This window comes from Oncorhynchus mykiss, chromosome 1 (assembly GCF_057628025.1).
Source record: "Oncorhynchus mykiss isolate SJ-2025 chromosome 1, ASM5762802v1, whole genome shotgun sequence".
NCBI lineage: Eukaryota > Metazoa > Chordata > Actinopteri > Salmoniformes > Salmonidae > Oncorhynchus > Oncorhynchus mykiss.
The window spans coordinates 87614649-87626644 of NC_143022.1; the positions used below are offsets into that span (position 1 = coordinate 87614649).

At 42.7% G+C, this 11996-nt stretch overlaps 1 protein-coding gene across 1 annotated transcript; it reads left to right on the forward strand.

Moving 5' to 3' along the window:
• The first annotated feature begins 5077 nt into the window (after nucleotides 1-5077).
• On the forward strand, nucleotides 5078-10306 carry LOC118936696 (polymeric immunoglobulin receptor-like). Its single transcript, XM_090184761.1, has 5 exons — nucleotides 5078-5126; nucleotides 5385-5717; nucleotides 9289-9717; nucleotides 9932-9995; nucleotides 10204-10306. Exons 1-5 carry the CDS (start codon nucleotides 5078-5080, stop codon nucleotides 10304-10306), a joined length of 978 nt encoding a protein of 325 aa, XP_090040887.1.
• Nucleotides 10307-11996: the final 1690 nt, after the last annotated feature.

The window sequence follows — 11996 nt, forward strand, 5'->3', positions numbered from 1 at the left end:
ATCATAGGTTACTGTTTAAGTTCCCTAAGTTGGTATACATCAACATTTATCATAGGTTACTGTTTAAGTTCCCTAAGTTGGTATCCATCAACATTTATCATAGGTTACTGTTTAAGTTCCCTAAGTTGGTATCCATCAACATTTATCATAGGTTACTGTTTAAGTTCCCTAAGTTGGTATCCATCAACATTTATCATAGGTTACTGTTTAAGTTCCCTAAGTTGGTATCCATCAACATTTATCATAGGTTACTGTTTAAGTTCCCTTAGTTGGTATCCATCAATATTTATCATAGGTTACTGTTTAAGTTCCCTAAGTTGGTATCCATCAACATTTATCATAGGTTACTGTTTAAGTTCCCTAAGTTGGTATCCATCAACATTTACTTTGATTAATGTATTGCACCTTTTATTAAGTAATTTTGAATTTTATTTGTAATTTTGAATGTATTGTTTTTTTAAATTTAATTTTAAGGATTCTGTAGGAGGTGCTATGGCAATTGAAAGGCTGGGGTTGAGCTCGTCCCAGAACCGGAGACGTGGGCAGACCATGATAAGCAGATTCCATTAGCTTCCATAGCCACAGAGTCAGATTCCACAGCCACAAAGTCAGATTCCATAGCCACAGAGTCAGATTCCACAGCCACATTTTATTAAAGGTTAGGGTTGAGGTTAACAGTGTGGTTAGGTTAGGGTTAAGGTTAACAGTGTGGTTAGGTTAGGTTAACAATGTGGTTAGGGTAGGATTAAGTTTAACAGTGTGGTTAGGTCAGGGATAAAGTCAGGTTTAAAATAAAATTTTAGGAAGATCAAATGTAGAAATGGGCAGGATTAATGACTTTCTGGGTATGGAATCTAGTGATGACCCAAGTGGAGTGGCGGTCTAAGGCACTGCATCTAAGTTCAAGAGGTGTCACTACAGTCCCTGGTTCGAATCCAGGCTGTATTACATCTGGCTATGATTGGGAGTTCCATAGGGCAGTGCACAATTGGCCAAGCATCGTCCGGGTTTGGCCGGGGCAGCCCATCATTGTAAATAAGAATTTGTTCTTAACTGACTTGCCTAGTTAAATAAAAAATAAAAATCCTACATTCATGTGCTTGTCAAAATTTCAAATTTTGGGTGTCGGAAATACGACTTTGTTTCATTCCTGTGCTATTTGGTGATTTGGTCAGAACAATTCTTCAACCAGTAAGAGTTTAGCTACCTTGATATTGACAATATGGTCAATCTAAATACATTACAAATTACATACTGATGAGGCTGTCGTGGTCAAAAACGGATTTGTTGTCATCATTTGGTTGAAAATGTTCCTAGGTCAGTGGTGAAACGTCACAACTCAGCAACTCAGGCAGCAACATTTTCTAATTTTCCTCTTGTAATTCCGACTTGGAGGATCATTCAAGTGAAACTACCCAGTCAGAACTAGGAATTTCACAGAACTCCGAAAGCACATGAACGTGGCAATGAACCTTTGGTAAAGAAGCGTGCAGTGTTTAGCCCAGGGACGTCACTAGAGATTACTGGATAGGGGGGCAAAGCCTCTTTTAGGGGGGTCTGGCATATTCCCTCCATTCCGTTTATTGTTAGCTAGCAATCTCAAGCCACGGAAGTAGCTAAGGTTAACTTAAATGTTAGCTACAAGTAGGCCTAACGGTGCATGTACACTACATAGCAGTAAATTGCTGCGTGCCTCGTAGGCCGCCCCTTGTGACTCGCTTGTGGGCGTGCTGGCAGCTTATGGCAGCACGTTCGATTGTGCGTCAAGAATTCAGCATAGCAAGTTTGTATGAAGATCTGGTTATTAAATGGGTACAGAGTTAATTGGGATAGGGGGCAGCATTTTCACTTTTGGATGAATAGCGTGCCCAGAGTGAACTGCCTCCTACTCTGTCCCAGATGCTAATATATGCATATTATTATTATAAACACCAAGGGTGTCACGTTCTGACCTTTATTTCCTTTGTTTTGTATTTATTTAGTATGGTCAGGGCGTGAGTTGGGTGGGCAGTCTATGTTTGTTTTTCTATGTTTTGGGGCATTTCTATGTTTCGGCTTAGTATGGTTCTCAATCAGAGGCAGGTGTCATTAGTTGTCTCTGATTGAGAATCATACTTAGGTAGCCTGGGTTGCAGTGTTTGTTTGTGGGTGATTGTCTATGTTAGTGGCTTGTGTCAGCACAGGTCTCTTTTTTTTTGTAGCTTCACGGTCGTATTTGGTTTATTGTTTGGCGTTACTCTTTTGTAGTGTTCAGTGTACTCTTTATTAAAATTCAATATGAACACATACCACGCCGCATATTGGTCCTCTGATCCTTCTCGCCTCTCCTCTTCAGATGAGGAAGACCGTGACAGAATCACCCACCCACCAAGGACCAAGCGACCAGCGACGACAGCAGCAGCAGCAGCAACAACAGCGGCCGGTATCACAGGACTCCTGGACATGGGAGGAGATACTGAACGGAGAGTGACCCTGGGCACAGGCTGGGGAATATCGCCGCCCCAAAGCAGAGCTGGAGGCAGCGAAAGCTGAGCGGCGGCGATATGAGGAGGCAGCACGGCAGTGCGACAGGTACGAGAGACAGCCCCCAAAAATGTTTTGGGGGGGAGGCACACGAGGGGTGGAGCTAAGCCAGGTAGCAGACCTGCGCTCACTCCTCGTGCTTATTATAAGCAGCGCGTTACTGGTCAGGCACCGTGTTATGCGGTTAAGCGCACAGTGTCGCCAGTACGTGGCCATAGCCCGGTGTGCTATAGGACAGCCCCCCGAGAGTGTCATGCGAGCGCGGGCATCGAGCCAGGGCGTATGGTGCCTGCTCAGCGGGTCTGGTCGCCGGTACGCAGTTTTGGTCCAGGGTATCCTGCGCCGGCTCTGCGTGATGTGTCTCCGGGGCGCTGGGAGGGTGCAGTGCGTCCTCTGCCTACGCTCCGCTCGTGCCAGGCGAATGTGGGAATGGAGCCTAAGGGAGAGGTGCGTGTATTAAGCACTAGATCTCCCGTGCTTACCCACAGCCCGGTTCAACCTGTGCCTGCACTCTGGAGGGTCCGGGCTAAAGTGGTTGTCCAGCCTGGGGAAGTGGTACCAAGGTTGCGCACCAGAGCTCCAGTGCTCCCCCACAGCCTGGTCCTTCAGGTGCCTCCTCCTAACCCCAAGCCTCCTGAAGGTCTCCCCAGCCTGGTGGTTCCTGTGGCAGCCCCACGCACCAGGCTGTCTCTCTGTTTCTTCCCTGCAGGTGGTCCTGTCTGTCCGGCGCTGCTGCCGGAGCCCCCCGCCTGTCCGGCGCTGCTGCCGGAGCCCCCCGCCTGTCCGGCGCTGCTGCCGGAGCCCCCCGCCTGTCCGGCGACGCTGCCGGAGCCCCCCGCGTGTCCGGCGCCGCTGCCGGAGCCCCCCGCGTGTCCGGCGCCGCTGCCGGAGCCCCCCGCCTGTCCGGCGCCGCTGCCGGAGCCCCTCTGCCCCGAGCTGCCCCTCTGTCCCGAGCTGCCCCTCTGTCCCGAGCTGCCCCTCTGTCCAGTGGGGTCATTGAGAGGGGTGGTCATGGTGAGAAAGCCACGGAGGCGGACAATAAGGCGGACTAAGACAATGGTGAAGTGGGGTCCGCGTCCCAAGCCAGAGCCGCCACCGCGGACAGACGCCCACCCAGACCCTCCCCTATAGGTCAAGGTTTTGCGGCCGGAGTCCGCACCTTTGGGGGGGGGGGGGGGGGTACTGTCACGTTCTGACCTTTATTTCCTTTGTTTTGTATTTATTTAGTATGGTCAGGGCATGAGTTGGGTGGGCAGTCTATGTTTGTTTTTCTATGTTTTGGGGCATTTCTATGTTTCGGCCTAGTATGGTTCTCAATCAGAGGCAGGTGTCATTAGTTGTCTCTGATTGAGAATCATACTTAGGTAGCCTGGGTTGCACTGTTTGTTTGTGGGTGATTGTCTATGTTAGTGGCTTGTGTCAGCACAGGTCTCATTTGTAGCTTCACTGTCGTATTTGGTTTATTGTTTGGTGTTACTCTTTTGTAGTGTTCAGTGTACTCTTTATTAAAATTCAATATGAACACATACCACGCCGCATATTGGTCCTCTGCTCCTTCTCGCCTCTCCTCTTCAGAAGAGGAGGAAGACCGTGACAAAGGGACCACGCAGCCGTCATACCGCTCAGGAAGGAGACGCGTTCTGTCTCCTAGAGATGAACATACTTTGGTGCAAAAAGTGTAAATCAATTTTTGGCAGCCATCTTTCCTGAAGAATAAGTCACTAGAGCGCCAACAGCCTTCCCCCAGGTCCTAGCACCTACTAAATTGGATTTTAAGTTGCGATGGAAATGTTGACGAAAAAAAGAAGAGATCACACAAAATATATCGTTTGATGTATTGATTTATTTAGGGGGGGCTCATTAATTAGCGACCAAGAAAAATGAGCGTCCACAAACTTCTCGTAAAATAAACCAATAGTACCTCCACACCACCCGCTGCCTCCACTCTAGTAGTGCAGGGTCAACCAACCCCACAGTAGAGCTAAGCTGTTTTATCAACATGTAATGAGTTAACCTGAAACCTGTAGTCTTGTGGTACATCAGCTTCCTGAGCTACTGCTGATGAGTTACCTTACAGGACAATGTGGTTTTGAGATGTATCTATGACCAGGGTTTATTTCCTCGACACAGACAATGTTTATTGTTTCTATTTCTATTCCTTTTTAGTCTTTTAAGACAGAGGCTTCGTATCTGAATTTTGTGTAACCACCTTAAAATCACAGACTTTATCGTGGTAGATCTAATCATTGGTTTACTTTGAAGCTGATTTTAGGTCTGGTCTGTGGAGATATTGGTCTAACTTCATTGGGGAAAAAATACATCAAGTAAGTACATAAAGAACTGAAATAAATTTATTTGAATAAATCAAATCATATCAGTTGTATTGACTGATTTACAGAATGTATTGTTACCAGCCAATCAGGTGCATGTTCACTTAATTAGAAGCAGAAAGGGTACAGACAGTGATGTGTATAGGAGACATTGTCGTTGGTGCCTCTTCCCTTGACACATACATTTGTGTACAGTTTGTACCACACAGAAAGACATACCACACATGGCTCCTCATCTCTCCCTCCTCCTAGTCATCTTCTCCAGACTCTCAGGTACTGGTAAAATGTTTTTATGAATTGATAAAGTCTCATGTTTCTGTGCACTGCTGCTTGAAGTCAGGTACTGGCTATGCTGAAACCCTGAAGACAAAATATTAGCTAGCTTATATATTGAGCCCACACTCATCCCGGCCATACCAGCCATGTTGTGCACTTCTCACTCCTACTGGTGTCCTGAATGGGTAATTGGTAGACAACCTTATCAGTCGACCGAAAGGAGTCTAAAAGTGTTTTCTGTTGCTGTGTCTGCAGGTACTCAGGCAGGAGCGTACGGTGTGTCAACTGTGAGTAAGGTGTCTGTGAAGACAGGAAACTACATCACCATCCCATGTCGATATGATCAGAGATACATACAATATGTCAAATACTGGTGTCAAGGAGATTACTGGAATTCTTGTTCTGCTCTTGTACGCACGGACCAACCAAAGATATCTGGGACAGTGTCCATCTCTGATGATGTCACCCGAAGAATCTTCTCTGTTAACATGACTGATCTGCAGCCAGAGGACTCTGGGTATTACTGGTGTGCTGTGGAGACTGCAGGACGAGATCAAAATGCATACTTGCACCTGTCAGTCACCACAGGTTAGCCCTCCATACCTCTCCTCAATCACACTGTGTTTGATCACCATAGAGAGCTGACTTAGAGAGTACAACTTGGTCTTGTATGTTATACACTAAAGTAATACTTGCAGGTCACATGCCATCATCCTTTGGTTAATTTGTTCAGTATGGCACAGCTATGTAGCTATTGATTTGGGGAAGACTGTTTTAAGGCTCTAAATACAATGTATTTACATGGTTATGCATACAGGCAGACACAATGTAAATATGGAATGGGTTTATATTGTAGGTAGGTACATTGTTACACTGTGGAGAACAGAAACACTTTATTATGAAGGGTGCCTACATAAGGACGTCATAACACATTCATAAGCCATGCATAATGAATTCAAAATCACAACCTAATGTTAATATTTTTGTTAAGTCACAGTATTGTCACTTTCATATGCCTAACGCAACAAAAAAAGAGTTCCTAAACCCAGAGATCCACCATGATGTGACATACAGCACTGTGACATACCTGATCAGTTCAGGACAGAACAGAAGGTCAGCATGTTATATATACTGTATTTCCACAACATGAGGTTGGAAAAATACTGTGAAATTGTGAAAATTATGATTATTCCCTTTTAGTGTTGAGCTGTTTGAAAAGACTGCCTGAAATGTCAGCCTGTTTTGGTGGGATGGAGTTGTGGCATTCCATGGTGACATCACCATGCAGTAAATTAGTTATTATCAACTGGTTGGTTCGAGCCCTGAATGCTGATTGGCTGACAGTTGTGGTATATCATACCGTTTTCCACGGGTATGACAAAACATTTATTTTTACGGCACTAATTACATTGGTAAACAGTTTTTAATAGTAAAAAGGCACCTCAGGGGTTTGGTATATGGCTAATATACCACAAGCCCCTGTATCCAGGCATTGCGTAAGAACATCCCTCAGCTGTGGTATATTGGCCATATACCACACCCCCTCGTGCCTTTTTGCTTAAAGACCAATAAGAAAGAGGTCTCCAAAACTCTCTACCAAGAACAGCTAATGAGGGATGAGCCTGGATAAATGTAACCACTCAGAGCTATGGAGTGACCATCCAAGATATTAAAATTATAGTTTTAAGCATGTTTTGAGGCTATACAGTGTTAGTTTACATTTACAATGTTTACAAACATTGGAGAAAAACAAGCTTAGAAGTTGAAGTTGGAAGTTTACATACACTTAAGTAATTAAAACTCGTTTTTGAGCACTCAACAAATTTCTTGTTAACAAACTATAGTTTTGGCAAGTCGGTTAGGACATCTACTTTGTGCATGACACAAGTAATTTTTTCAACAATTGTTTACAGACAGATTATTTCACTTATAATTCACTGTATCACAATTCCAGTGGGTCAGAAGTTTACATACACTAAGTTGACTGTGCCTTTAAACAGCTTGGAAAATTACAGAACATTTTGTCATGGCTTTAGAAACTTCAGATAGGCTTATTGACATCATCTGAGTCAATTGGATATATTTCAAGGCCTACCTTCAAACTCTGTGCCTCTTTGCTTGACATCATGGGAAAATCAAAAGAAATCAGCCAAGACCTCCACAAGTCTGATTCTTCCTTAGGAGCAATTTCTAAATGCCTGAAGGTACCACATTCATCTGTACAAACAATAGTACGCAAGTATAAAAACCATGGGACCACACATCCATCATACCGCTCAGGAAGGAGACGCGTTCTGTCTCCTAGAGATGAACGTAATATGGTGCGAAAAGTAAAGATCTATCCCAGAACAACAGCAAAGGACCTTGTGAAGATGGAGGAAACAGGTACAAAAGTATCTATTTCCACAGTAAAACAAGTCCTATATCGACATAACCTGAAAGGCCACTCAGCAAGGTAGAAGCCTCTGCTCCTAAATTAGACTATGGTTAGCAACTGCACATGGGGACAAAGATCGTACTTTTTGGAGAAATGTCCTCTGGTCTTATGAAACAAAAATAGAACTGTTTGGCCATAACGACCATCGTTATGTTTGGTGGAAAAAGGGGGATGCTTGCAAGCTGAAGAACAAGCATCATGTTGTGTGGGTGCTTTGCTGCAGAAGGGACTGGTGCACTTCACAAAATAGATGGCATCATGAGGTATGAAAATGATGTGGTTATATTGAAGCAACATCTCAAGACATCAGTCAGGAAGTTAAATCTTGGACACAAATGGGTCTTCCAAATGAACAATGACCCCAAGCATACTTCCATAGTTGTGGCAAAATGGCTTAAGGACAACAAAGTCAAGGTATTGGAGTGGCCATCACAAATCCCATTAATCCTATAGAACATTTGTGGGCAGAACTGAAAAAGTGTGTGCAAGCAAGGCGGCCTACAAACCTGACTCAGTTACACCAGATCTGTCAGTAGGGATGGGCAAAAATTCACCCAACTTATTGTGGGAATCTTGTGGAAGGCTACATGAAACGTTTGACCCAAGTTAAACAATTTAAAGGCAATGCTACCAAATACTAATTGAGTGCATGTAAACTTCTGTTCCACTAGGAATGTGACGAAAGGAATAAAAGCTCAAATAAATAATTATCTCTACTATTATTCAGACATTTCACATTCTTAAAATAAAGTGGTACACCTAACTGACCTAACAGGGAATTTTTACTAGGATTAAATGTCAGGAATTGTGAAAAACTGAGTATAAATGTATTTGGCTAAGGTGTATGTAAATTTCCAACTTCAACTGTATATTTTGGGTTCTGATGGGGTAATTGATTGAAGTTGTCACCTTTTCACCTCATTTATCACATCTCAATAGGTTGTCCAGGTATCCTCATGACATGGCACAAGTGGGGGATGGACCTTTCCTCTTTTGTTGTCCATCGTTCCTCTATTGTTCCCACAAGGGTGAGGCCGATGACATCACGGATTCCCATCAGACCAACTCATCGAAACATTTTTTTACCCTTAAGTGCACATGAGATTTTATTACTCAACAGGAAATGTTAAAACATAGCTGGAGTTTGTTTTTAAATACATGCATTAATTATCTTTGAAACGTTAAGTTGAAATAATGTCCAATTCCCGTCATTCCTGTTGAAGACCACTCCTTCTGAAGAGTACCAATATGGCAGACAGGTCCTTCAAAGCCTCTCATTGGCCAATACATAGCATCATCAATCTAGTGTTTGTATACACTGAGTGCACAAAACATTAGGGACACCTTCCTAATATTGAGCGTTCCAGAGAGATGCTGGCCCATGTTGACTCATATGCTTTCCACAGTTCTGTCAAGTTAGCTGAATAACCTTTGGGTAGTGGACAATTCTTGATACACAAGAAAACTGTTGAGTGTGAAAATCCCAGCAGCGTTGGAGTTCTTGACACACTCGAACCAGTGCACCTGGCACCTACTACCATACCGTTTTCAAAAGCACTTAAAGCTTTTGTCTTGCCCATACAAATCCATGTCTCAATTGTCTCAAGGCTTAAAAATCATTTAACCTGTCACCTCTTCTTCATCTACACTGATTGAAGTGGATTTATGATATGACGTGTTACTTCTCCCTTGGTGAATTTGTGTCTGCACCTCTGTGTTCAGGTACACCAGAACTCTATGTGGACCAACAGGAAGTTTCTGGAGTAGAACGAGGGAGTGTCACTGTCCGTTGTTACTATAGTAACACTGTGGTTAAGAAGTGGTTGTGGTGTAAGATGGGTATCTACTATGTCCCCTTGGTGGGGAGATATTCAGGGATTTTAGATGGAACATCAGTGAAATCACAGCAGACCATTGATCACAACAACAGACACATTTTAACAGTGACTCTGAATGGATTGAATATGGGAGATACTGGCTGGTACTGGTGTTCCAGAGGAGACCTACAGATGCCTGTTCACATCACTGTCAATCAACTGACCACAACACAGAGTACCACACCTGCCTCCACCACCACCCCTACCCCCTCTTCCACCTTCATCATCTCCACTGTTAATCAACTGACCACAACTCAGACTGACACCATCATTAGTAAGTAATGAGAGACCAGTTATAACCAAAAATAGTGGAATGAGTCTTTCAAATTCACAGAATCCAACTGAAGTAATTTTGTTAATTTAAAGCATTGCCATCTCACGCTGAAATTGTATCACTTAGACACTAATAAATACATACGGAAACTGTTGCACCTTGACAGACAAACAGACCACTCAAGACATCTCTCTGACCTCGCCCACAACTGTAGATCCTGCTGTCTCCTCTTCCACCTCTCAGGCCCCAGTCAACAACACACACCATGTAGCCCAGGGGTAAGTGTACACTACCACCTCTTTAACCGGTACTCAACAAGCAAAAAGGTCATTTATTTAAATGTCAATTATTGAATTAATGAATTGTGTTGTTTTAAAATCACATACAAAAGAGATATGTCCCCTGAATGCCTCATTCTTAAATTATATATGCCTGATTGACATTTGCAGAGTATCATGTCCTCAAAGCAGTGTTGTTCTTCTACAGATGGGAGAGAACACTCTTCTACCTTCCAAAAACTGTTACTGCAGTGCTCTTCATCCTGTGCAACGTCATTGCTGTGGTGAAGTTCAGGGCAACCCGACTCTGAGGTGAAACAGGAAGAGTAGAAACTAGATTTATTTAGCATTTGCACATTTTTCATTGCGGGATATGTCTTTATCATCTTCACCTTCTCCAACTTTAATGGAATATTTAAATGATTTTCTAATAAACATATTTTACTGTTCTCAAGATCATCTGTCACCAAATTCTGCGAAATTCTGTAAAAGAAAATCAGACATTCTGATGTATCGAAGTTATTTGCTGTGTTGGAGACAACAAGTGTTTAACAAGATGTGACTTAGTTTACCAGAAACCTGCAGCCTTGTGGTACAGCAGCTTCCTGAGCTAACTTTAACAGTTTAGGTTGGAGGACATCTGTGGTTTTGAGCTGCGTCTATGACCAGGATTCATCTCTAGGTAGAAGGATGTCATCACTCCATCTCTGTAGCTCATGTGCTCTTAATTCTATACATTTCTTTGTGTAATCATTAGTGACCTATTTTCCAGCAGAGGGTAACAGTGACTCTTGATACCAAAGAGCCCTTAGAGAAAGCTGGAAGCTGAAATATAGTGTAGTGACTATGAGTTTTGGGTTAAACTAGTCTACATAATGCAATAGTTGCTATCTTCCACTGAGGGGGGCAGGTACACAAACATGTTTAGCTTTCTTCAGGATAAAACACACACACATGTAGGTTTTACAATCTTTGTGGGGACCAAAAAATGTATGCCAATTCAAAATCCTGTTTCCCCTAACCCTAATTCTGATTCTAACCGTAACCCTAATTGTAACCATAACCCTAAACCCTAATTCTGATTCTAACCGTAACCCTAATTGTAACCATAACCCTAAACCCTAATTCTGATTCTAACCGTAACCCTAATTGTAACCATAACCCTAAACCCTAATTATGATTCTAACCGTAACCCTAATTGTAACCATAACCCTAAACCCTAATTATGATTCTAACCGTAACCCTAATTGTAACCATAACCCTAAACCCTAATTATGATTCTAACCGTAACCCTAATTGTAACCATAACCCTAAACCTAACCCCTCAGGCTAAATATAATGTTACCTTGTGGGGACCGGCGAAATGTCCCAACTTGTCCATTTGGTGCATCACCATCTCACATGCATATACTGTATTCTATACAGTTCCACTGTATCTTAGTCCAATGTCGCTCTAACATATATGTATATACATTCTTAATCCATTCCTTACTTACATTAATGTGTATTTTGTGTGTATGTTGTGAAACTGTTCAACATTACTTCTGAGATATTACTGCACTGTCGGAGCTAGAAGCACAAGCATTTCGCTACACCTGCAATAACATCTGCTGAACATGTGTATGTGACCAATACATTTGATTTGATTTGCTTTTGAATTTTGACTTGTCTAAATGGTTCTTGTTTTACCCACAAGGATAGTAAAACCAAACCGCACACACACACACAAGACAAGGTTACATCTAAATGTTTTTGGTTCATTTATGAATCTTGAGTTCTTGAGTTGTTTCAAAGTTGATATTTGGTTGTCTGGTTTTCTGTAACAAATCCTCCACTTGTTTAATCAGAGCCTTGGATAACTATTCTGTCTTTACCTTCTCCAGCTTTAATGGATATATAAAGGCTTTGCTAATAAAACATTTTAAAGACATTTTATTGTTCTCAAGATAATTTGTCACTAGATGTTGTGCTCAGTGAGTTTGAGTGTGAAATTAATTTATC